Below are 25,316 nucleotides of genomic sequence, written 5' to 3'. Positions count from 1 at the left end.
CTCCTATGGCTAATTGATAGTGACTAGCAAAGTCTCCCAACTAAATTCCATGCTGAATCCAAGACTAAAAACCAGGTTGCCTTATTCCTAAAGGTAAAGGTTTCCCCGTCTAGTCATGACCAACTCTAGGGGACGGTGCTCATCTCCGTTTCTTAGCTGAGGAAGCTAGCATTGTCGTGGTCATGTGGCCAGCATAAACCAAGGATGCATGGAATTCTGTTATCTTCTCACTATTTATGAGGACCCAGTTTGTGGGGGCAATAAGCTGACTTTGTATAAAAAAGAACACCGCTTGGGGGGGGCTGAAAGCCCTACTAAGCAGGTATATACAAAAAGTATGAAGGCTATTGCTTAACGCATTGTAAGACGCCCTGAGTCTCTGGAAAAGGGCGGCATATAAATCAAACCAATAAATAAATAAATAAATAAATTTATCTACTCTCATTTGCATGCTTTCAAATTGCTAGTTGGACATGCCGGATTCCCAGTTCATGCTTTAATTCTTGGAACAAACTGGCTCTATTCTTTAAGTTATGTTTTCTAATATTTTATCCCTACACAGTATTGTATGTAGAAAAATTATTTTATGAGGCATTTGCCCAATGACTACAAGAAATTATGAGGCACCTAATTTTAAAAAGTCAGCAGGGGATCAGCTCATAATTGAAGCCAAGGTGTTTTTCTGGAGAATAGACATTTTTAGGTCATAATTTTACATTTTTTGGATGAATATAATTCAGTCTTGATACAATTCTCAGATAGGCAATATAATGCAAAGAATATTGAAGTATTTAGGTACAGAATTACAGTTCTGTAACTCAAGAATAAATCTCAATTCAGCTCACAAATCTTTGTAATGTTTAAGATTAGAGAGACATTTTTAATGAAAACATATAAATAAATAATTCAAAGTTGAAAATTAGGTTAAGACCAGTATTAATATTAGATGTAAGGTACAATTGGTACAGATAATTCATGCCAGTCTGAGGTCTCCAGCTATTTCTGTGGTATTTTTCTGTTATTTATCAGCGTCTTAAATTCAGCATGTCTAAGATTAGATTTCTCTGTCTCAAAGCCTTTGTTTTTAGTTCTAATCTGTTAATGGAGTTAATCAACTGCCTCTCAGGTGGAAGAAAAAGCAGTAACTTTTTACATTTTTTCCCAATGTATTCAGTCTATTGCCATGAACACCAACTAGCAGTCAAAAGATCTGATGGAAATATCTTTTAATTTCATAATGCCTGGAAAGACTTAACCATAATTAATGCACATTGTACATAGAATGTATGATTCTATGCATAATGTGCATTAACAATGGTTTAAGTATGTCCATGCATTGTGAAATTAAGGAGTTTTCAATCATGTCTTCTGACTGATAATTAGTGTTCATGGATACGCTCTGCTAGTCTTCTGTCTGTTGTCCTGCATATTGGCTGCTGCAGTCCTTACACTGTATGTTGTAGATTAGGGGTGTCAAACTTGATTTCATTGACGGCCGCATCAGAGTTGTGTTTCACTTTGGCATGGGCATGGCCAGGGTGGGCGTGGCCAGCTCGACATCACTAGTGTCAGGGGCGCCTGTGGTGGTCCAAGCACTCTGACAGCGTAAATGGAGCTTGGGAGGGCTGCGTCCGTTTTTGCTGGCAGAGTCACTGCGGGCCAGTCCTTGGCCGTTTCCAGGGCAGCCCTGCGGGCCTTGAGTTTGACACCCCTGTTGTAGATGGTCTCCTGTGAGGTTGAAACACTTTTATCTGAACAGCACTGCAAAGATAGTGACACACTTCTCAAGAAAAACAATGTGCCCTGTTCTGCGCTCTCCCCAAGATGATGGTAATTGCCTTCCTGGTTAACTGTTGAGTAACTTCTATCTCTGCATATTTAAATTCCTACCCTGACTGCTTGCCTATTCCTAGATCAAGACCAAACTCTTTGTTCTATCTTTTCCTTTCATTGTCTTAAAATACAGACAACAAACGTACTTTATTCTCTTTTCCCTTTAATGCCTTATATTAAATCAGAGGGCCCAGGATTTGGCATATTGTAGCACCTTTGTACTGTGGGATGTCTGGAAACAATACTGTAAATACTTTTGTTACTCCAAAGAACTCAGTTTACCTTGTCTTTTCATGAAAGACAACAGTTACTATTAAAATGCTTTCCTTTTTCTTTGACTCTTCTGATGAGTATGAAGGTTAAAGGGACAGGTAGGATCTTCTCTTGCAGGAAGTTTTGAAGATGGGGAAACCTTTATGTTATTCCTGGAACTTTGTGTTGGAAAGGGGTTTGTATATCATAGAATTAGAACAATCCATTTAAATCATTGTTCAAACTTCAGGAATCCAAATTCCTACCTGCAGCACACTCTGCTAATTGTAAGAAGAATTGGCAAAGAACAGTAGCAATTTCACCAACTTTTTTATACCTTCTCCAGAGCTTCCTATAACAAAGTATTTTAGAGTCTGGGTGAGAAGCAGTTATAGGCTTGGAAGAGAAATGAGATTATATTTTTTTTCCACAGTGGGACTTGTTTGAAAAAAAACAGTCTGCTGTTTTTTTCACAACTACATTGCTATCAGGATAGACTGCCTCTCTGCATCTTTGAAAAAGAGACAGAACCTTTTCACTTTCGTGGGAGTTTGTGGGGGGACCCCAGAGATTGCTTGTTTAGGGGGAGGACCACCAGTGTGTGCTATCCTCTCTTAATGTGCTTGCACATCTCAAGAGAAGGGGGTTGTACTGCTAAGTATATAAATAGAGTCTTAGTTGAAAAGCTAAGCTGATATTACTAGATACCTTTAGGAATACATATACTGTATGACAGCTTGGCATAGAATAACTATTTGCATTTATATCTGAATGAGCACATTCTGGAATCTTTTTACAGATATTTGTGGAATTCGATCGGTGCAGCTGGAAGCAACATGCTTGGGTAAAAGTTCATGCAGAAGAAGTTATAGTTTTGATGCTGGAAGGTTCCCTTGTTTGGGCTCCTAGAAATGAACCAGTTTTGCTGCAAGGAACCAGGGTGTCAGTTGAACATTGGCCTGCATTGGTGAGTACTTTCACCGTTTGTTATACTTAATTTGAAGCAACTTGCGTAATATCAGATTTTACTGTATGAGACCTAAAAACTACTTGTCTTTTAGATTACTTTTTGGCTAAAATGGATTTAGGCTGTAGAGAAGGGGGAAAAACCTTATTGAAATGAGAAAGAAAATTACAATGGAAATTTTTTTACCCTACAGGTAGCTTGATTTGCAAGCATTCATTCAGCGATTGCTCAAAATTACAATGTTGCTGAAAAAAAATGACTTATGACCTGAGCCTGAAATTACAGCCATTGTAGTGGCCCTATGGTCAAGTGATCAAACTTTGAGCACTTGGCAGTCCTCTGTGCTTAAAACTGCAGGGACCCTTCAACTCCTCCATCTGCCTTTTTCTCCCTCCAATCTCTGCCCTTTTCTCCACCCTTCACCCTGCCTTGGGAGGTGGCAAGCAGCCCCAGACCTGCAATTCTTGCTTAACAACTACAAGGAGAACCAAGATTCCCAAAATAACTCAGTCTGGTCCCATGATGTCTCACTTTACAAGCGTACCAACTTAATGATGGAAATTCCATCCCAATTTTGGTCATAAGATAGGACAAGCTGTATTATTGGTATCATTCTATATTGACCCTATGTAAAAAACTAAGCATATTAGTTTTTTGGGGATGAAAACGTGGCCACCTTCACTTTTAAAGAAAATTGTATAATTCCTTTTAGCAGATGAAAATATTTATCAGACAAAATTTTGATTATTCTGATCATGTTAAAAATAATTTGAAAGTAGAGAGCATTGTGTATTTGTGTATGTCTGTGCTGTCTTCCTAATGTGTATTTCTACTTTTGTTCTGTTTTTATTGTCAGACATTCACTCCTTTGGTAGATAAACTGGGTTTAGGGTCTGTGGTTCCAGTAGAATCTCTTGTAGACCGAGACTTGAGATTCCTGTCTGATGCTAATGGTTTACATCTTTTTCAGGTAAGTTAGTCCAGAATTGTACATCTTTTATTTATCATGATTTTAATATGAAGGCAATATGAGTTTGATTTTTAATTGTGCTTTGTCTTCAATTTTCATCCATCATGCTATCTTGTTTGGGAATGAAGGGAATGCAGTAATTAGGCAAAGTACTGCTAGGATCTATCATGCTGCATGATAAGCAACCTTTGCAGTGAAATGGAGATCTGTGAAAGAAAAGTTATTTAAAATCCTATTTTAGATGTCTCCAGAAGTAACTGTAGAATTTTACTATTGAGTCTTTTTTTTTAAATACAAAGCACATCAGTGCTATTGCAATTGGCTAAGAAATAGTGCAACTTGTAGAGGTGTTCGGAGATGGCCTTAATGAAAATATGTGGCAACTGTTAGTAAAATATTAGCATAGCCCAGAAAAACATGAGAAAGTGCTTTAGATAACCCTGCCTTGATTCTTTGGTATAGGAGGGAGGGAAGGAGAAAGGTGGTCAGGATTCTGTTATTATAGTCTATATCAGTAAAGTTCAATTCTTAGGTTATCGACTTCCTGATCTGGTCTACTGTGAAAGGCTGCTAAATTTTATTCTATGATGCTTCTTAGTACATGTTAAATAATTGATATTTGAGGCTGCTTCAACATTTGTTTGTGCTGGAAAAGCTTATGTAATGTTGCATTTGGGCAGGTTGGTCTTCACTGAAATCAAACTTCTTTAGTTTAAAAGCGTAAATGTAAATAAATGATGGCACCTCCATCAGAATTCTTTGAAGAAGTGCAAGAGTTAAAGTGACTCTAAGGATGTGTCAGAGGATGCAGAGGATGGCTAATTACCAGTTTGGGTTTTGAAGATATTTAGTGAGTTGGAACGCCACACAACTTCCCAGCTAATATTGGCAGTGTTCTTACAACATGATACGTGGAATATATTGGAAGACCTGTTAAGGCCTGTGCCAGCCGGCATACTGGGGAAAAGCATGGCACCATAACTTGAGCGATAGTACTTGCCTAGAGGACATTTCCTGGAATGTTGCCAAGCCCATAGTATCAGAGCTTGGATAGCCTCAGTCTTACAGTCACTATTTTAGCTGTTTCTCAATCATTCAGAAACTTGAGCCTACCAACAGTGGGAGCAAATGGGAATTTCAAGGAAGGTGAAGGTTGTAGATCTGTATTTATGGCTCCTGGCCTAGGGTTGGATTTAAATTATGAGTTCTTCAGCCAGATTTTGCTGCAGGAACTTTTTGTGTCATTTGGACCACTTATGAGAATGTTTTGGAGGAATATTTTTGGGCTACCTACTCTTTTAAATATTGGCTGGAAGGAGAATGTCAGCTGGCCACACTCTGGGAAGGTAGATTTCAGTAGATGCAATATATTGGATTGATCACTCCTTCCAGCATTCACTTTTAAAACCAGGAACCAGGACTCTAGATTTTTGAAGTCTGTTAGTTTTGGCTATTGCCATTAAATTATAGGTCTGTCTATAAAAAAACACCTTCAACTACAATCTTATGGATGAGTGGGCAGATTTATATCACTGAAACCTGGGTGGAGAAATAAGGGGTGTTCCTGCCTTGGAAATCTCCTGGGTTTCAGTTCTAATATTTGACCTGGACTCTGGGTATAGGTAGGCCTCAAATTACGACCAAAATTGAATCCAGAATTTTGGTTGCAAGTCATTGCAGTTGTAAAGTCATTAAATGTCTGATCGTAAGGCAGTGGCTACCTGTAGTAGTAGAAGAAGGTAGCTGTTCTCATCCATGAGGCTCTCCTGGCATCAAGTGTCACTATTGTGTAGATAACTAGATGTTTGAGACCTTGTTTGTGCAGTTGGGCCCAAGGGGCCAGATGGGTTTGCAGATTGTGTAATGTTCCACTTGTTACAAGTAGCATCTGTTCCAGGAATACTCAGCCTGGTTGCTAAGGTGGTGATGGAGTTCCCCTGGCTAGAAATTTTGGCCTTATCTTCTGGATGGTATGGAGCAGCCCACAGGTTCATAGTTGCCATTACAATTATGAACCAAGTTACCAACATGCACGAGAACATCTCATTTTTGTTTTGAAATAGAGGCAACATCTAAAGGGGGGCATTGAACTCCACCCCTTGCCAAGAACTGATCACACTCTGATTTCAGTAGAATTTAAGGTGCAACTCCCCCACAGTGGGGAAGGAGCTGTTAAAAGAGTGCATGGAGAAGAAGCAATAGAATGGACATCTAGAGTGTTACTTGAAGATCCGTCTTGAATTTGACATACTAATATAAGCTTATATTAGAACCTACACAATGGTGAGTGGCAAAATAGAGGATTTTTTTTTTGCTACCCCTATTATCTATGCTGAATGATGTCCAGTGGCTCTTTTTAAAACAACACATTCTCTTTTTAGGGAAGGAAGTTTGCCAAGAGCATCAGAAGAATTATGTGAAGAATTTTCACATATTGGTAGACAAAACCACTGAAATCCAAGAGGACTGGAGTCAGGCTGGACTGTGCCAATAGAGATGACTTGGGCCTTGTGAAATGATCTGCGATCATTTTGAGTCTGTGAGGCCTAAGATAGGGCCCTCTGCAGTATCGTCTTGACTACATCTAGTTGGATCTTTTTCCCAAGATCTCTCATGAGATGGCAGGGGTTGGATTTGAGCAAATATCTATGCTTCATTTGAGTGAGGGAATATTTCCATCACCCTTGAAGGTGGCTGTGGTATACCTGCCTCCAACCTTTCTTTTTGTAGGAAATATTGTGGTGGCCCTACAATTGCAGAGAGTCCTAGAGGAGGCAGATTATTTGGATTCTTTGCAGTCGGGTTTCGTGCTGGTATACAGCACGGAAAATGCATTTGTCATGCTTGATGGCCTTTGGAGATATCTGTATCAGGCAAAGCCTCCTTGATCTCTTAGTAACTTGTGATTCCATTGACCAAGATATCCTTCTGGACGATTTCTAGAAAGATTAGAGTATAGGGCGCTATACCCTATTGCCGTCGTTCAACTCTTTTTCAAAGGACATTTCCATTCAGTGATGATGAAAGGGGAGAGTTCTACTTTATGGAGTTCCTCAGGCTTTTGTCCTCTATCCATTTCTTTTTAACTTCTATATGAATGGACAGGTCATCCACCACAGAATGGGACAATTCACCTCAGCGAACTCACCACAGGACGATTCAATTATTTAAAATGTAAATTTTTATCATTCATATTTCACTTTGTCCCTCCGTTTGCATCCTTTCTTTAATGATTCTGTTCCGCCAGTTCTTCGGTATTAGTGTAATATCTCGTCCTGCAGTGAGTTGGCCATGGCGAGTGGTCCTTGGCAAGTTGGCTGCAGTGAGTTGGCCATAACAAACTGGCTGTGGTGAGCTGGTCACAGTGAGTTGTCCTAGACTGCATCTACCAACACTGGGTTCGGTATCATCAGTATGGTGATGATGCCCAACTATACATTTCATTTCTGAACCAAACAGCTTATGTAGTGGAAACAGTGACTGAGCCGTCATAGTCTGGATGGGGAAGAATTGACTGCAACTGAATCCCTGCAAGATGGAATGGCTTTAGACCTACCAATTTCAAGAAAGCGCCATTGTTGACTCTGAACAGGGTTGTATACCTCTGCTCAGATGTACACAATTTGAGGGTTCTCCTAGATTTACGGTGCATGTTTAAACAGGTGGCAGTTGTGGCCAGGGGGACTTTTGTTCTGCATCTTAAACATCAGGCAAGGAGTCCCTGCTTGCAATCACTTATGGTCTACCTGTTTTGACTACTGTAACTCATTCTGTATAAGGCTATTCTTGAAAAGGATTTGGAAGCTGTAGGTATTACAGAACTTGGTGGCATGGCAGTAATGGGTATGGTCCAATATTCTTCTTGTCTCCACTGCTTTGGGAGTTGCACTGGTTGCCATTTGGCTTATGGGTGTAGTTCAGGGTGCTGGTGGTTTAAAACTTTAAAACTGTACATGGCTCTGGACTTGACTAGCTGTGGAAGCACTTTCTCCTATATTCATTTGCTCATTCAAACAGATCAAATAAAGTCACTCTAAATCCCATTCCTATCAGACCATCAATTGATAAAATCTCCAGAAACAGGCATTTTTAGTCCCCCCGCCCAGTAGAGATCTGATAAGCTTCATCCCTCTTGAGCTTCAAGAGAATGTTCCTGTGATGCAGGAGGATGGTGTGCTATAGTCGGGCTTGGAAGTGTGTGGCATTTGTATCCGTCAGTTTTTAATCTTTAAATTTTATGTTTTAATTCGTCACTTTTTTATGTGGGGTACTTGAGATTTTGAATTACCGTTTTTTGTTGCTGCTATTACCCACCATGAGCTTTTTTGGGGAGAATGGGTGGCATTCAAGCAAGTAAAATGTGGATGCAAGACTTTCAGTTTAGCATATGTGCTGTGGAAAGGCTTTAACACATATTGTTATCCCTAATTAAAGCAGTATAAAGTTCGTACATAATTTCATCAGAGTATCTGTTCTGTTTCTCTAAGGTTGTATTTGGCAAAAATATCTATCAAACTTTACAATGTGCTTGAGAGAAGGAGCAGAACTGTATAATACCAAAATAACTTTTAGAACTTAGAAGCAGTTCTAAAACTTGGGCTTCTGTCATTATCCGTGAACAAGTTTGGCAGTATTACTCATGGTTTTATCTTATTTCTCATCTATTTTTTCATATTAAAAACATGTTGACAGATGCCAACAGAAAGTCAGAGCCAACTTCTCCAACAGCAGCCTTTATTAAGAGAAGCTGTCAATGCATTGATTGGGGATCAGAAGCTTCAAGAGATCTTTAGCAGAGGTAAGATCAACAAAAAGCCTCATTTTGTTTGAAATGTTTCTTATGTTCCAGGCTTCTCAAGCCAAAACCTCAAAATTAGTCTATTGTTCTGCATCACCTGAAGCAGCTTTCTGCTGTTCAAGAAGTGGGTTTCAATATTCACAGCCTTAGAAGTAAAGGCTGATATCTGCAGAGCATTAGATAAGGGTTCTGCTGGACAGTATAGGCAATATATCAAAATGTAGGGCTTAGCTTCTTTTGGTCTTGGGCCTTTACTTCCCTTTTATGTTACATACGTATATTCCTAGATTTTAGTTTCAAATCTCTGTGTTGAAATATTAAATGTGTCCAGAAGCTATTATTATTGAGCACTTGCATCCATTATTTCAAGCTTCAGGAACATGTGCTTTTTAGAGTACTATAATTATCTTTATTCAGAGCTTCCTTTGAAAAATATTCGTAAATTTCAGCTTGTTCAAAATATTAGAATTGAGATTGTTGATTAGGGCATACTGGTCATGATCTTTAAAAGTCCTAAATATTTTGGGATTAAGTTATCTGAAGAATCACGATTTCCATTATAAATCTGTTCGTAACTCACAGTCTTCTTTTGGCCAGGCACTATTAAAGAATATTTGAAATGTATAGAGAAGAGGGCCTTTTCTCAGGCAATTATATTCTCTTCCTCAAAGTCTGATCTCCTTTCTAGACTTTTATTGGCATGGTAGACCTGAACTATTTTTTGATGCCAGAGCACATGGTTTTAGTTTTTTACTGATAGGTTTGTATTTTTTTTCACTCATTTTATGCTTTGAATAGAGGTAGATGGTTGGTTTTGTTGCTGTCCTCATGGCCGAAAATTGGGATATAGAATAAATCAAAGATGAGTCTGGTATTACTATAAATACTTGAACCAAGAGTGAGTAATTATGTGGAAAAATAATGTGTGTTGTAGTTGAAAATTCTGGAGAACAACAAGGTGCATGACCTTGTATTGAATAAAGGCAGTTTGTCCAAGGGTGTCCTCCAATTCCATTTCATGTTTTCACTAGTTATTGCTAATTTGATCATATAAAAGGTGATTGAAAAAAGTAAAAAAAAAAAAATAGAAGTTACTGTCAGCAAGTTAAAATATTTTAAAATACATTTTAGAAATTGATTAATTATCCTATACATTTGTGGTAGCTATTTCTCACAATATTACCTCTTAAAACATATTTACTTTATATTCTACAAATACTTAAAAATATGAGTATGTTTTGAATATTAAGAAATAAGCACTTTTGTTTAGGGTGGTTTTTTTTTCTCAAATCTTTTGGAGGGGGAAAAGTATTTCTGTCTTATATGATCATGTGGAACTCTTTTCCAGGACTTTACAGTATACAGGGTCAAAAAGTTAAGGTGTATCAGCCTGAAGAGGAAATCAGCTGGATCTCTGCGGTTGTGAGTTGTCAAGATCCTCTCACACGTCTGATGGAGGTGGTTTTGACTGAGGTGTGAAGCTTTTCTTATGGGGTTTTGAGGTCCAATTTCCTCATTTCAGTTTACTGAACAGGATGTTACTGATGATCTCCCTGCTTTGTTTGTATAGCAAAGTTGATACTTTCCCTAGTTGTCTTTTGATGACTACCTGTTCTACTTATTTATGAAAACATTTGTGCTAAGAGCATGGTAAATTTGTAAATTATGCTTACTATAATTCTATTATGTTTGTATACATATATTTAATTCACATTTATTAGTAACTGTAACTTGTTTTTTGGTCCTTGAAATGATCATAATTTTATACTGTTCTGCATTGAAATCTCCAAGTTTTGCAGTTGTGTGTACTCTTTATTTGGATCATAACAAAACTTAATTTTTTTAATGGATGCCCTGCATGTTTGTATGCAACAAATGCTCCTAGTCATGGCTTCCCCTTAGGTTCTCTATTCTTCGTTGGTCTCTCTAAAGTGTTCATTTTATCGTAATTATTTCTCGATTATTTTATTTAAGATTTAGTTGGTACCTTCTTCCGTTATGACATTGAAGGTCCCGTACTGTAAGCGCCAACATTCCTGGAGAAACTTCCTCCTCTTGGATGCACATAAATTACCGTATTTTTCGGAATATAAGACGCACCTACTGTTTTTGGTTTTTTTTTAAAAAAAATTTTTAAATTATTTTTTAGACAAGCACACAAACAAACATACAATGTATTTTCTTTGAACAGAGTATTTGGCTGGTTCACAAATTTAAACAGTGTTTAGTCATTTCAATTAAATTTACAATTTCTATATTTCCTTTTTGCCATATTTATTTCTCATCTACTTTTTAAAAAAAACCAATATTACCCTTCATTCTCATCTCTAATCTTAATCAAATTCAATTTTTCCCTTCTATATTATACCCCTTCCCATTGTCATCTATTTTTATATCCATCCTCACATTAATTATTTAATATTACAATTGTTTAATACAAATTCACCATTTTTATATAAATCAGTTATAACTATCTTTGTATATTAATCAATATGAACATGAATATTCCAATTATTTCCATGCAATCCAATTTCTTACAAATCAATTATATTTACCAATAATAATAAACCAAATAATTTCCCCCATATATTCCACCAAACCACAACTTAACCATTTCTGCTTTCAACACAATATACAATTAATAGCATCTCAATTATTACAATTCCCTAGTTAAATAGACCTTTTTTTCTTTTGTGTTTTAAAATCTTGAACTCTCCTCTTTTGCCCTAAATTTCCCATTGTTTGCACCTACCTTTTTTGGTGAGCAAAAAGAAAAAGAAATCTCTCTCCCTGCCTAATTTTACAACGTTGCAGCAGAGCCTGCTTTACTTTCAGTTTCGTTTTAGCTAAAACATTTTAGCTCTTTGCACCAAGCAAAGAGTTTGCAAAACAAGAGCTTGCAAAAGAGCCTATGCAAAACAGCTGAGAGCAAATCAGCTGAGAGTCGGGAGGCCGATCTAATCAACTTGTGCTAATTAGCCTATGCTGAAGCTGAATGGGGCTGTTTTTTCTTGCTGTTTGCTTGCAAGGAGGTAACTGCTGGGAGGCAGAGGCCAAAGGGTGGGGGCCAGTGGGTGGGCAGGGCTACATTCGGTGTATAAGATGCATCCAAATTTTCACTCCTTTTTGGGGGGTAAAAAGGTGCGTTTTATACTCCAAAAAATACGGTACCCTTATTATGCCTGGGCAAAGAACATACACTTGAGTCTTGTGTTGTCATGGATTAAGAAACCAGCATGACAGTGCAAGTGGCTTCCTGGGAAAAACACTGAAAGCGGATCATTCCACAATGTCTGGTGCTTCTGCTTTTTCAGTGTTTGTATGCTGGCCCAGGTTCTCACAAGGCCATAGACATGAAAACTAAGGTATGTACTTGCAGATAAGCCAAGAATTTTAAGTGCCAAATACATTCCAAAACTTGGCTTTGGTTTACCTACAAGTATAGTAATACTTATAAGTACTCATATTTCCCGTATATACTCATGGATATAGCAACCCTCAGATTTGAAACCAAAATATGGATCATCCACAGGTGGCACATCTTTTCTGGTATTTTTATAAAAATTTGAAGGTCAAGTTTATTTGTAAGTGGACTTCCACATGCATGTATATTGTAGACACTTGAGATCAGTCATGTCCAATTTTCCAGTTTCTGGATGATCTAATATAGGTTGTGGTCTATTATGAATTCATTCTGTGCATCCTCATTCCACAGTTTAGGGCTCTGTCAGAGTTAACCATCCGTTTCAAGGTTTGTAATGCTCGTTACAAAAAAATGAGATTAATGGAAATTTATTTTATTTATTTGAATTTATAGCTTCTAGAGAGCTTCTAGATATTTTCTAAAATCCATATATTGCAAGTAGAATATATTTAAAAACATGCATTTGGTTTTTTTTTTAATATGCTGCTAAACATCTTGCATTTTTTATTTATTACATTTCTTAATTAAATTTATATGCTGCCCATCTTGTGGTTTGAGGCAAATTTTTTGAGAAGTCAGGTCCATTTATGCAAGCAAAAAAACTTTTTAGAATGTGCTACCACACAATAAATAAATGTTAGTATCTTTTGAAGATGGGGTACAAAAAAAGTGCCACAATTTTGTGAGATTGTTAAATCTCACAAGATTACAGTTATTTAATCCATGAGATCTCATTTTATGCAAGAACATGTCACATTATTTTGGGATTTCATAGGTAGTGTTTTAGGACATTGTACTCCACGTGTTGCCAATTCTTTCAATACTTATATAAAAATCCAGAATATTATTAAAATGTATTCTGTTCTGCCCGTGGATTTTTATATCAACTATTTTTAAAATCTTTAGCAGCTTTCTCTGCTGCCAAGAATGTGTAATAAAAAGTAGTTATGGAAGAAGAATGTGCCTACCCAAAGTCTCACCTCACAACATTAGTATCCTTATTCTGTCAAATATTTGGTTTATTTGCTGGTATGTTTTTATGCAGATTATTGGATTCATGCAATTGGACTAACAGCAGCTTGTTCAGAAATAATAGCCTTTTGTGTATAAAAAAGGGAGATAGAATGTATCTGCTTCTAGTTTTAAACCATGATAAGTTTAAATGTGATATGAGCATAAATTTTTGTTTAATTTAAAGTCTAACTAGAAGTAATAAGACCAGTTAAATTGTAGGTTATGGTCCTGATTTATTTCCTAACCAGAAATTAAAATGAACCAGAGGACTCTGTACTTTAAGGAAATCGTAGTTTATTTTTAAAAAAGGAATAAATATTTCTAGTTTCCTATTTTAGTGAACCCAAAGTTTGATGAAACTCATACATCTAATACTAATAAGTGATTTAATATTGTGTCCAAATTGAATTTTGATCTCACTCTCTGTAGAACTGCAGATGGTACTGGAGGGAATATAAGGAATATCTCATTCTTTTATTTAGGAAAGGTGATACCTTCGGTCTTATCTTTGTATTATCTGGTATAATTGAAAATCACAGCCACTTTGAACGCCTTTTGTTTATATAAACAAAAGCATTAACACAAGTTATAATACCTAATATTAGAGTTATATAATTAATATGTAATTAGAATAATTTTCAAATAAGAGAAATCAGCTATAGCACATCATATAATAGGCCACATTTAAAACAATAAGTATGATAAAGATACGAGATGTCAAAACAGAAGTTGACATAGCTTGGGGACATACTTTGCAGATACTTTGCTGCTTTATGAACAGTGTATTTTTTTTCTCTAATACTGGATTTTCTTTTCCTTTTTTTTTTTTTTTGTTTCTGGATTCATTGCATAAAAAAACAGACCGGCGAAATCAAGTCAGTAGATCCTCGACTGATTCATGTAGTGATGGACGCATCTATTCAGAATGAGGTATCATGTTTAGTAGATCATGATATAAACAGTTATGGGCTAAATAAAAGTGTGTAGCTAGAGCTCCATTGTTTCTCCAATACCTCTAGGTGGGTCTAGTTGTGCTACACACAGGTATGCATACTGTTCTGCACCTGTTAGGAGGCTCTAATCTTCCACCTCTCCCTAATGCAGGGAAGATTACTGTAGAGCAGGGGTGTCAAACTTGCGGGCCATGGGCCAGATGCATCACATTCTGGCTCTGCCCCCACCTGGTTTAGTGAAGGGGGAAAGTCCCGATATGTCACATGATGCCGCTGTGATGACGTGAGTTTGACACCCCTGCTGTAGAAAGATGAGACTAGTGAGTCTCTGTTATTCAGTGATTATATTAAGATTGTGGTCAATTCTAGTGAAGATGGTGAAACAGACTATGTTGCAGGGGACTGATAAGCATCTACAATAGACTACTTGAGGACTTTTAAGGACTGCATGTGATTTGTGAACTGCATATAGCTAACTGTCAGAAGATCTGGCTCATGTTATAATTTATTTGAGCTTAGTTTTGCATGTTATATGAACCCAGTCATTGTGATATGTAATTCCATTTATTCAAAAGGAAAGTGCATGATTCCAGTCAGTTCTGGTTCATTTAATAAACTATTTTAAATAAAGCTTGACTGTTTCTGATAGATGAATTAATCAAAGTAGTTATCTTATTATAACAGTTTGATAGAGCTTTCATAATTATTTGTTTTATGTAAATTCGATTTGCTAATTATAACCAGATCCTATTCACACTTAAGCCATATGGAATTCAGTCAAACATAGCCTAAATTGGCAGGCATGGAATTATATGCAAGTTAATGAATGTCAAGTTACTTATTGATCTATTATTTAACATAACTTCTAAATATTATTTAAAGCATCTTACTTGTTTAAAGTTCCTTAACATTAAGCAACATTTCTTAAAATCTTTGGGTAGACAACAATACTGATTTCTACTGACTTTGTTGAGAGGTATGTAATGTTTTTTATCTATTACAGGGGGGACCCCTAAAGGCAGGTAAATCCTCCAAAGGGAAAAAAAAGAGAGAGTGTGTGGATGGGAAAGATGGACGAAGAAGAAAAAACACTTCTGATACTGGTTGTGACCATGCTACAAAGAAGCTAAAAGAGAGGGGCGAAGTAGATACTAATGGAAACGATGGTGGTGAGGCAAATAAAGGAGCATGGAAGGGAAGCGGTGACATGACTCTGGATCCAAAGACCAAGCAACTTCCCCCATTTGTTTCTCCAGTTAATCGAAGTATTCGCTTTGCCACATACACAAAGGAGAATGGACGAACTCTTGTGGTCCAAGATGAACCAGTAGGTGGTGACACTCACGCAACCTTCACTTCCTTTCCTTCAGCTTCTGCGCAAGCCCTGTTGAGTGGCGCTGGAAGTGAAGAGATGACAAAATCCTTAGAACAGAGCAGTCAAGGTTTAGTGGCAGCTCCCACAGTAATTGCTACAACTGGGACAACGCCAGCTACTGTACAGGTCTCGGATACTAGCCTGTCGGCAATTTCTGGTCAAGAAAAGCAGAAAACAGGCCGTTCGCAGATACAGGGAGAGGTAAGTTGTTTATTACCAGTGTGAAGAATACCTAGCATTGTAAAGCTGATGACAGTATATAGAATGCTAAGACTTTTTGGGAATTGCTAGGATTTTATATCAGACAGCATCAAAGGATACGTTATAAACTGATACATTACAACTTTGAATTTGTTTTTACACACACACACATACACACACACACTTTGTATAAATTTGTTCAGTTTTGATGGGGTCACAGAGATGGGGAATGTATAATAGGATCTTGGAACAGATTTTTTGTAAAATTGCAACAGTAAGTATTCTGTCAAAAAGGCTACATGCAGTACATGAATAGAAAGTAAGAGCAATTATACAAGTGTATCCTTCTCTTGCCTCATTAGACAAAAGATACTAATTTGCACATTAAATGAAACTGGAACGCAAAAGTATTCAGTTTAGTGAACACTAATTATCTTAGTAAAAAGTATTTTTTAAAAAGCAAGTTATATAATTATTTGGTGAAGATGGTTTATTTACGGAGGTATTTTTACAATGTGGAGCAAGCGGGGAACTGGATCTTGTCTGGAAATTCAGAATTCAGAATCATGGTTTCTGTTTTCCTTTTGCACAGAGAAAAATTCTATGTGCAGGAGAACATACTGAGTCATTGCTCCTAGTCTTGCCTTTCCCTGCCTTACATAAAGACAGTCCAGGATAGAATGTCCTTTATTCTTTCTCTGATCAAAGAACATACGGCAGATTCTGAAGTAATTTATCTAGGATTTGTCTTCCTCCATCAGAGAAGTTATTGAAGAAGGCAGAGGCCACTCTTAATAAACTTACTGATTTCAATCACATTTTCTATTCACTTCATGGAGGAAATACAAAGTTCAGGCAAAGCAGAACAAATCTTGATGGTATTTTTGAAAGAATGTCAGCAAGATCCATCTCTGCCAGTTCCATCTGGACCTCCCCCCCCCGCCTTTCGAAAGAGAAAAAAATGTAACAGAGTTGCAAAAGAGGGAGGGACTTGGGGAAGGAGAGAAGAGACAGAACTTGTAGTCCAGATGTTTACTATCTCTGTTTAAGGAAACAAGTTATTATTTCAGAATAACTGCTATAATACACAAATTGACAATTTAGGTGTTTCAGAAATGGAAATAAAAATCCAGAATCATACATTCTTTTTTTAAGGGATGCAGTGGCTCAGTGGCTAAGATGCTGAGCTTGTCAATCGAGAGGTTGGCAGTTCAGTGGTTCGAATCCCTAGTGCCGCATAACGGGCTGAGCTCCCATTACTTGTCCCAGCTTCTGCCAACCTAGCAGTTCGAAAGCATGTAAAAAATGCAAGTAGAAAAATAGGGACCACCTTTGGTGGGAAGGTAACAGCGTTCCATGCGTCTTTGGCATTTAGTCATGCCAGCCACATGACCACGGAGACGTTTTCGGAAAGCGCTGGCTCTTCGGCTTTGAAACAGAGATGACCACTGCCCCCTAGAGTCGGGAACAATTAGCACATATGTGCGAGGGAAACCTTTACCTTTACATTCTTTTTTAGAAAAGAATTACAAAGTCAGCTTTGTGAAAACAACTCAGCTGTGTATATAGATTTAGTGATTTGTCAGTCTGAATTAATTTTGGCAGCCTGCCATATCTAATTTTTTTTTTTTGCACACTATATACATTTTGATATGGAATATATTGCTAAGACCTGCTAGGCCAGTGTATTGGGAAAATTGCCTTGAGTATGGTGAAATTTGTATTTTGTGGGGTGAACATAATTAGCTGCCTAAGTTTTTCATTTCAGAATACCCAAAATTCAGCATCGGCTTCTGCAGGATTTGGAATGACACAATCGTCTGCATCTCAACCTTTAGTGTTTGATGATGGGCAAAGCCAATCCAATGGCGTATTAGCTTCAGAGAAGGCACCTGTTGGATTTTCCTTTGGTAGTAACACTGGTCATGAAGTCCAGCAAGATTCAGATCCATCAAAGAACTTGTTTTTTCAGTGCATGTCCCAGAATCTTCCCTCCAGTAACTACTTCACAACTATGTCAGAAAATCTGACGGAAGAATCCTCAAATCAGGACTCATTAAAAAAAAGTCCAGAGAACCTGAGTTTGGGGATCTGCAAAAGTAAAGGCCTCACTGGAGAAATTAATCCTGGAACTCAGTTGGGCACTCCTCCAGAACGGAAGCTACCGCTGGAATCCATGCCTACCCTTACTCCGGCTTTTCCACGAAACCTCATGAGCACACGAACTCCTGATAATCATGAAAATCTCTTTTTACAACCTCCCAAATTGTCACGAGAAGAGCCCTCCAACCCTTTTCTGGCATTTGCAGAAAAATCAGAACTTAGCCCTTTCAGTAGCTTTGCATCTTCAGCTCAGCAGTCAGGAGCTTCTGCTTCTCCCTCTTCAGGCCTTGGTTCCAAGATTGCTTCTGGCTGGCCAGATTTGCACACCTCAACTGAATCTTCCGCTAAAAAGAAAAGCTTGTTTATAATGACAGATTCCTCCAAGACGCTGCCCAGTGTGCCTAGTGCAACTCTCTTTGCTGGTGTTCAGAGTTCATCTACTCTGGGGAATGGTCGTTCTAGTTCGCCAGTTGGCAGTCTGACACAGCCTATTGAAATGCCCACACTCTCCTCAAGTCCAACAGAAGAAAAGCCATCTGTTGGGCCTGGGCAACAGGACAATCCTTTAATGAAAACTTTCTCTAATGTGTTTGGCAGACATCCATGTGGCTTTTTCTCTCCACAGGCAGAGCTAGGACTAGAGAACAAACCCCCCTTTGAATCTGTAAAAAGGTTTTCTCTAGATGAGCGGAGCATGCCATCTAAACAGGATTCTGATTCTAGCACCAATAGTGACCTCTCGGATATGAGTGATTCTGAGGAGCAACTGCATACCAAAGCTTGTCTGAAGGGAATTCCAGAGCATTTGATTGGCAAACTGGGTCCCAATGACGAGCGGAATGCTGAACTACTCATGGGCAAGGGAAAGGGGAAACAAACCCCTAAGGGCAGGCCTCGCACAGCCCCCCTGAAAGGTGATGTTTTCTTTTTTTAAAGAATGGCAGAGTCTGGTAATTTGGGGAGGACAGATGATGGGCTACTTAGTTCAGTATTTATATACCTGCTATACTATCAATCACATGATACATAACAGGATTTATGTGAGTCGTAATTGTTTTAGGTCATTTTGCAAGCTTTTTCAGTGAAGTGCATATGTATGTGTGTTATGCTATGTGTGCATGCATCTAAATTCACAAGATAGTAAAATTGAAAATTCTAAAAGAGTTGTAAGATACTAAATATCAGGAAAAATAAGTTGTGCAATGGTAGAAACCCAGCCCTAGAGTTTAGAATACCATCTAAAATAGATGATATTCGAGAGAAGAAATGTGACTTGGCTTTCATTTCAGATTCATGATACTTTTACCATAGTAAATCCTTTTTAGAAATTCAGACTAAAACAAGACTACTTTTGTTATTAAAGATTTTATATTGGGTTTCATTTAAAAGAAATTTGGATAGCAAAACAAAATACTGGGAAATTGGAGGGCAGCATTACATAGGTACTAGAAAAGTGGTTGGAGAATTAACATAAAAAGAAATATTAATAAACCAGAGAGGTATTTTGTATAATCACAAAAATCTCTGTAGCTCTTTGTAGCAGTCTACAAATTATACTTGGGAATAGCTGACACCAGCATTTCTCCAACTAAGGCAATATACCTTATAGCATTTATCCTTACTGAACATGCCTACTTAACAAGCAAACATATACTATGTCCATTGAGATTCTCAGTCATTCAGGTCATGGTTGTCCCAAAGGTGCTTTTTCAAGAGGCAACTGGACTTTCTGGTTTTTCTTTGAAGACGTTTTGCTACTCATCCAAGAAGTCCCTTTCTAGATCGGGACTCCTTACGCACGGTCACTCATGCCCTCGTCACCTCCCATCTGGACTATTGTAACGCTCTCTACATGGGACTCCCCTTGAGGAGCACTCGGAGGCTCCAACTGGCGCAGAGTGCGGCTGCGCGGGTGGTGACGGGAGCAACATGGCGCTCCCATGTAACACCTCTCCTGCGCGAGCTGCACTGGCTCCCGGTGGTCTTCCGAGTGTGCTTCAAGGTTTTGGTTATCACCTTTAGAGCGCTCCATGGCTTAGGACCTGGTTATTTACGGGACCGCCTGCTACCACCAATAGCCTCCCACTGACCAGTACGCTCCCATAGAGAGGGGCTCCTCCGGGTGCCATCAGCCAAACAATGTCGACTGGCGGCCCCCCAGGGGGAGAGCCTTCTCTGTGGGGGCACCTACTATCTGGAACGAGCTCCCTCCGGAGATACGGAGGATCCCGGATCTGCGTACCTTCCGTCGCGCGCTCAAGACTTTCTTACTTCATCAAGCTGGCCTGACCTAAGTCTTTCCCCTTTCTAAATGGAAATTTTAAATTTGGTTTTAAATTATTGGGGTTTTAAATTTGTTCAGCCAAATTATTTAATTCGTTTTATCTTATTTTAAATTTTGTATCTATATGTTTTATTCTATGGCTGTTCACTGCTCTGAGTCCTTCGGGAGTAGGGCAGTATATAAATTCAATAAAACTAAAACTAAACTAAACTAAGCTTCTTCATCTCTCATCCAAGAAGCTTCTTCTCAGAGCTGAAGAAGCCTTCTTGGATGAGAAGCGGAACCTCTTCAAAGAAAAACCAGAAAGTCCATTTTCCTCCTGAAAAAGCATCTTTGGGATATACCATGTCCCTGAGATCCTTACATCAGATTTGGGTGTTGAAAACATTCGTTTAAATTATTCACATTTCCAACCTCAAAAATTGAAGAAATCTAATTACTGGGAAAAATACAGGTACAAGCTGAATAGGAAGTTAGAAGTGACTGCTAAAAAATGTATCTATGTATACGGTGGCTCATATCTGATATATCTAAGCACTTATAATCTCTGTGATAGCTGTAGTGTGAAATATATTTCACATTACAGCTATCATTTAAATATCATTTAGTTCGAACAAAGGGTAAGTACAGTGCAGTGGTGAAATGTAAAATTCGTTACTACCGGTTCTTTGGGTGTGGCTTGATGGGGAGGGTAATGTGACTGGGTGGGCGTGGCCAACTTTTTTTTTTTTTAACTTTTAAAAGCATTTTTTCTACAACCTTAAGAGGTTGCAGAAAAAAATGCCTTTAAAAGCCTCTGACGATCAGGCAACTCAGCTGGGATCGTCAGAGGCTTTTTAAGGCATTTTTTCTACAACCTCTTTGGCCAAAGAGGTTGTAGAAAAAATGCTTTTAAAAGCCTCTGACAATCCCAGCTGAGCCGCGCGATCATCAGAGGCTTTTTTTTTATTTTTACTTTTAAAAGCATTTTTTCGGCCGAAGAGGTTATAGGAAAAATGCTTTTAAAAGTAAGGAAAAAAAAGCTCTGATGATCGCGCTGCTCAGCTGGGCATGGGGGATGGGCAGGGATTTTTGCTACTGGTTCTCCGAACCACCCGCCACCATCGCTACCGGATTGGGTGATCCGGTCCAAACCAGGAGCATTTCACCCCTGGTACAGTGGGAGAGTAGGGTTATACTACCATTTCTGCCAAAATATTAAATCTGTGCACTGATTGTATTGTACAAAAATCAGATAAGGCCTATTGCCTTATCAGCTCACAACAAGTAGAACCCTGCTCCTATCTAGTAACAGCTCTACGTAAGTAAACATACATTTTACAGATTAAGTAAATACTTTTTGATATTGGCAAAAATGCTGTCTTGTAACCTGCTCGTAATAGATGCTTTGCTTTGTAGTTGGTCAGTCTGTACTGAAAGACATGAGTAAGGTGAGGAAGCTGAAGCAATCAGGGGAGCCCTTCCTCCAGGATGGCTCCTGCATCAATGTGGCTCCTCATCTGCACAAGTGCCGAGAATGCCGGTTGGAACGCTATCGAAAGTTCAAGGAACAGGAACAGGATGACTCTACTGTAGCCTGTCGGTTCTTTCACTTCCGCAGGTGATAAAGCTCTCTTGAGTTATTTCTACTCTCTCCTTTCTTTGTTAGCATTATCGTTCTGCAAGTAAGTACAGTAAGCAAGATCTCTTTTGATCTCACTTAGCTTCCACAGTTCTCTATAGTACCAGAGAAATGCTACATGCATGGCTCAGACCAGTGCAACAGAATAATAATGAATATTAAAACTGTGTGGAAATATCTGACTGGCGGAGAAAACATCTGACTGGAGTTTATTAACACTATAGCTGTCAGGGTTCCAAGTAAAGCCCCCAACAAAAAAAGACTCGGAGGCTAGAAGACTCCGAGACTCCGAGAAACCTTACTTAACTCTCTTGGATGTAAGCAGTCAAACTAGAAAAAAAAAATTCTTAAAATGAAGGGCAGTATCACATGTGCAGGGTTCCACTCGTGTAACAGTTTTCCAATGCATTTTCAAAATTTCCAGGGACACTTTGGGACAGATTTGAGCATTAATCGACAGTAATATTTTCCTTATTTCAGTTGTTTAAATGTTTTGTAGTCCAAAAGCTACACGGGCTATTCTATAATAAGCCTGGAATATATTCTATATGCTGGTACTTTAAACTGCAAATCTGCAGTATATCAAAGTAAACTATTAGTATGCATGCTATCATTTTGGGAAGATGATTTTCAAAAATTCCTGGGGATGGCTTCTAGAGGGAGAGGATGGATCACTGCATCCTTAAATGTAGACAGAACCACATTAAGAACCACTGGAGGATGAATTTACAGTGCCTGGATCCAACTTTCACCACCCAGGAGGCTGTGACTAATCAGGAGGAATGTAGATCTAATATGGGTAGTCCTCGATTTACAATTGTTCATTTAGTGACTGTTTGAAGCTACAAGGGCACTCAAATTTCCATGCCCTTGTGACCATCACAGCATCCCCAAAATTAAATGAGCAAAATTTGGGCGCTTGGCCACTAGCATGTATTTGCAACAGTCGCAGCACCCACTGAGTCATGCAATCGTCATTTGCTACCTTCCCAACTGGCTTTTGACAAGCAAAGTCAACCAGAGGAAGCCAGAATTGATTTTAAAAAATCACATGATTCACTTAATTGCAGTGATAACACTTAACAATCATGGCAAAAAAAAAAAAAGGTGGTAAAATTTGTTGTGATTTACTTTATAACCACCTTGCTTAGCAACTGAAATTCTGGTCTCAATTGTGGTCGTGGTTGTAACTTGTAGAGAGTTTTGCATTAGTTCTGAGGGTTCTGTCCACTTCCTGGAGACCAGCAGGCTCAAACTCTTCCTAGATAACAATATAACTCATTGTCTTAGTCAACTCAGCAGTACATGTGTGCAGCTTATCCAAGCAATTTTGGTTGACAGATACCTAAACAATTCCTCACAGTAGCCCTTCAAATAATCTTGACTGATTCCCTCCCAAGGGGTTAAACAGTGCTATGGCATGGTAATTTTGCAAAATGCAACAAAAGTGGGAAAATATTACTGTTTTGCTTATAAGATTAGGCTCATATCCATGTTCAGTTAGGATTTGTTCTTTATTTTCCTTCCATAGCTTTCTAGGCTTCTCTTCTGCATCATCTCCAAAAGTTCCTTTGAAAACTAGGATCTTTAAAAAAAAGAATTTATAAATAATTTATCGATTTTGCTAATTTTGAATGATACCATAAAGAAAGCTTGGATTTTATTTTTCTGTTGAAGAGCAACTGATACCTGCAATTCTGTTTCAGGCTGATATTTACCAGGAAGGGGATATTGCGAGTGGAAGGATTCTTAAATCCCCAGCAAAGTGATTCTGATGCTATGAGCTTGTGGATCCCGTCAGCATCACCTGCAGAAGGGATTGATTTGGAGACCTCTAAATATATCCTGGCCAATGTTGGTGATCAGTTTTGTCAGCTAGTAATGTCTGAGAAAGAAGCAATGATGATGGTAGAACCACACCGTAAGTTCCTCTTTTCTTTTTTAACCTGTCTGTGAAATGTATAGAAATGGGAATAATCAAAAGGAAAAAAAATTCAAATCATTATTAATGATTTGCCTTTTTCTGCAAATTTTGTCCTCATGAAGTTTGAAGAGGGGCTGCCTCTTTTTCCCAAATGATTTTATTTGATGCGTGAAAACGGGATTTTATGCATTGCTTTTCATATGCTTTCTATTGAAGCTAGATTAACATTATATGGTTCTATGGAACAAGATAGGCATAATTTCCTTTATTTGCCTTGTGCTGATACAGTTTTTCTCAGCATGGTGCCTTCCAGATGTGTTGAACTTCAAGAGTTTGTTCCCAATGTAAATCTTCAAAAATGTGACATATCCACTTCAAAATATGAAACAGGTTATCCTGAATCCAGTATATAGAAATGCACAAGGATATTTATGCAAGCAGAAGAAATCTTTGGCCAAGAGGGACCTTTTTACAGGTTCCTCTGGTGTATCAGTGGAACCTATTCCTGGATTGGGAGGTTCTTCGGATAGTCACTCATGGCTTGGTTACCTCAAAATTGGATTACTGTAATTTGCTACATTGTACATCAGGGGTGTCAAACTTGCAGCCCATGGGCCGAATGCATCACACACTGGCCACGCCCACCCCCCGGTTTAGCGAAGGGAAAGTCGCAATACATCACATGACGATGTGACGTTGCGAGTTTGACACCTGTGCTGTATATGAAGCTGTTCTTGAAGACCATATGGAAACTACAGATGATCAAGAATGCAGTGGCAAAAGCAGATGTCATGTTAAGCTCATCCCCCACTGCTTTGTGAGTTGCACTGGTTACCAGTTGGCTTCCAGATGTAATTCAAGGTGCTAAGCCCTTCATAATATAGAGCCTGGATAGTTGAGTGACTGCTTGTCTCCAATTATGTCTTCCGTTCCATGAAGTCAGGCGGAATGGGCATGTCCTAGGTCCTGTCAGAGAAACGGTGTCACTTTGCAGGACCTAAGAAGTATGCCTTCTTTGTTGCCATGCCTACTCTCCAGAATGATATTCTCCCCAAGGATTCATATAGTTCTCACTTTAATGATATGCAGCCTTGGGATAGGTTTGTTGCCCCCTAAATCCCTATGATTTGGCGGTTTTCTAGTCAATTGCTATTTTTCCTATATATATGGTTGCTTTTCATTTCCAAACTTGCAGAGGAGTTTAGCAGCCTCAAAATTGAATTAAATAAATCATAATACACTGTTTTGAAGGTATTTTCTAAAGTACTCTACATTTTTAAAATGGCTGCTGTGAATAACCGGCCACCCTTTAATTGTTGATTTTCTTCCTTGTAGAGAAAGTGGCCTGGAAGAGAGCTGTACGTGGTGTGAGAGAGATGTGTGATGTATGTGAAACAACCTTGTTCAATATTCACTGGGTATGTCGCAAATGTGGCTTCGGGGTTTGTTTGGACTGTTACCGTCTGAGAAAAAGCCGTCCACGTAGTGGTGAGTATTTAGAAACTGTCCAGGAATATTGTAAAACCTAAACAAATAGCAGGTTGTCTTTTGAGGAGATCAATTCATGATATGAGGAATGATGGATCTCTTCAGTATT

General features: G+C 38.4%; 1 protein-coding gene across 4 annotated transcripts in view; it reads left to right on the top strand.

The window, feature by feature from the left end:
- Positions 1-25,316, top strand: part of KDM3B (lysine demethylase 3B) — a 47,818-nt gene that overhangs the window by 5,865 nt on the left and 16,637 nt on the right. For all 4 annotated transcript variants that reach the window (XM_070937128.1, XM_070937126.1, XM_070937127.1 and 1 more), the window contains exons 2-11: positions 2,885-3,052; positions 3,909-4,022; positions 8,715-8,820; positions 10,169-10,293; positions 14,120-14,188; positions 15,215-15,787; positions 17,556-18,804; positions 21,573-21,774; positions 23,502-23,716; positions 25,055-25,207. In XM_070937128.1, coding sequence (XP_070793229.1) covers positions 2,885-3,052; positions 3,909-4,022; positions 8,715-8,820; positions 10,169-10,293; positions 14,120-14,188; positions 15,215-15,787; positions 17,556-18,804; positions 21,573-21,774; positions 23,502-23,716; positions 25,055-25,207 — 2,974 coding nt within the window. The remainder of the gene's footprint in view (positions 1-2,884; positions 3,053-3,908; positions 4,023-8,714; positions 8,821-10,168; positions 10,294-14,119; positions 14,189-15,214; positions 15,788-17,555; positions 18,805-21,572; positions 21,775-23,501; positions 23,717-25,054; positions 25,208-25,316) is intronic.

This window comes from Pituophis catenifer, unplaced genomic scaffold (genome assembly GCF_029215685.1).
Source record: "Pituophis catenifer annectens isolate HBS135680 unplaced genomic scaffold, rPitCat1.0.hap2 SCAF_2, whole genome shotgun sequence".
NCBI classification, from domain to species: Eukaryota; Metazoa; Chordata; class Lepidosauria; order Squamata; family Colubridae; genus Pituophis; species Pituophis catenifer.
Note: the sequence above shows the minus strand (reverse complement) of the source record. Positions and strands in the feature narration are given on the sequence as shown.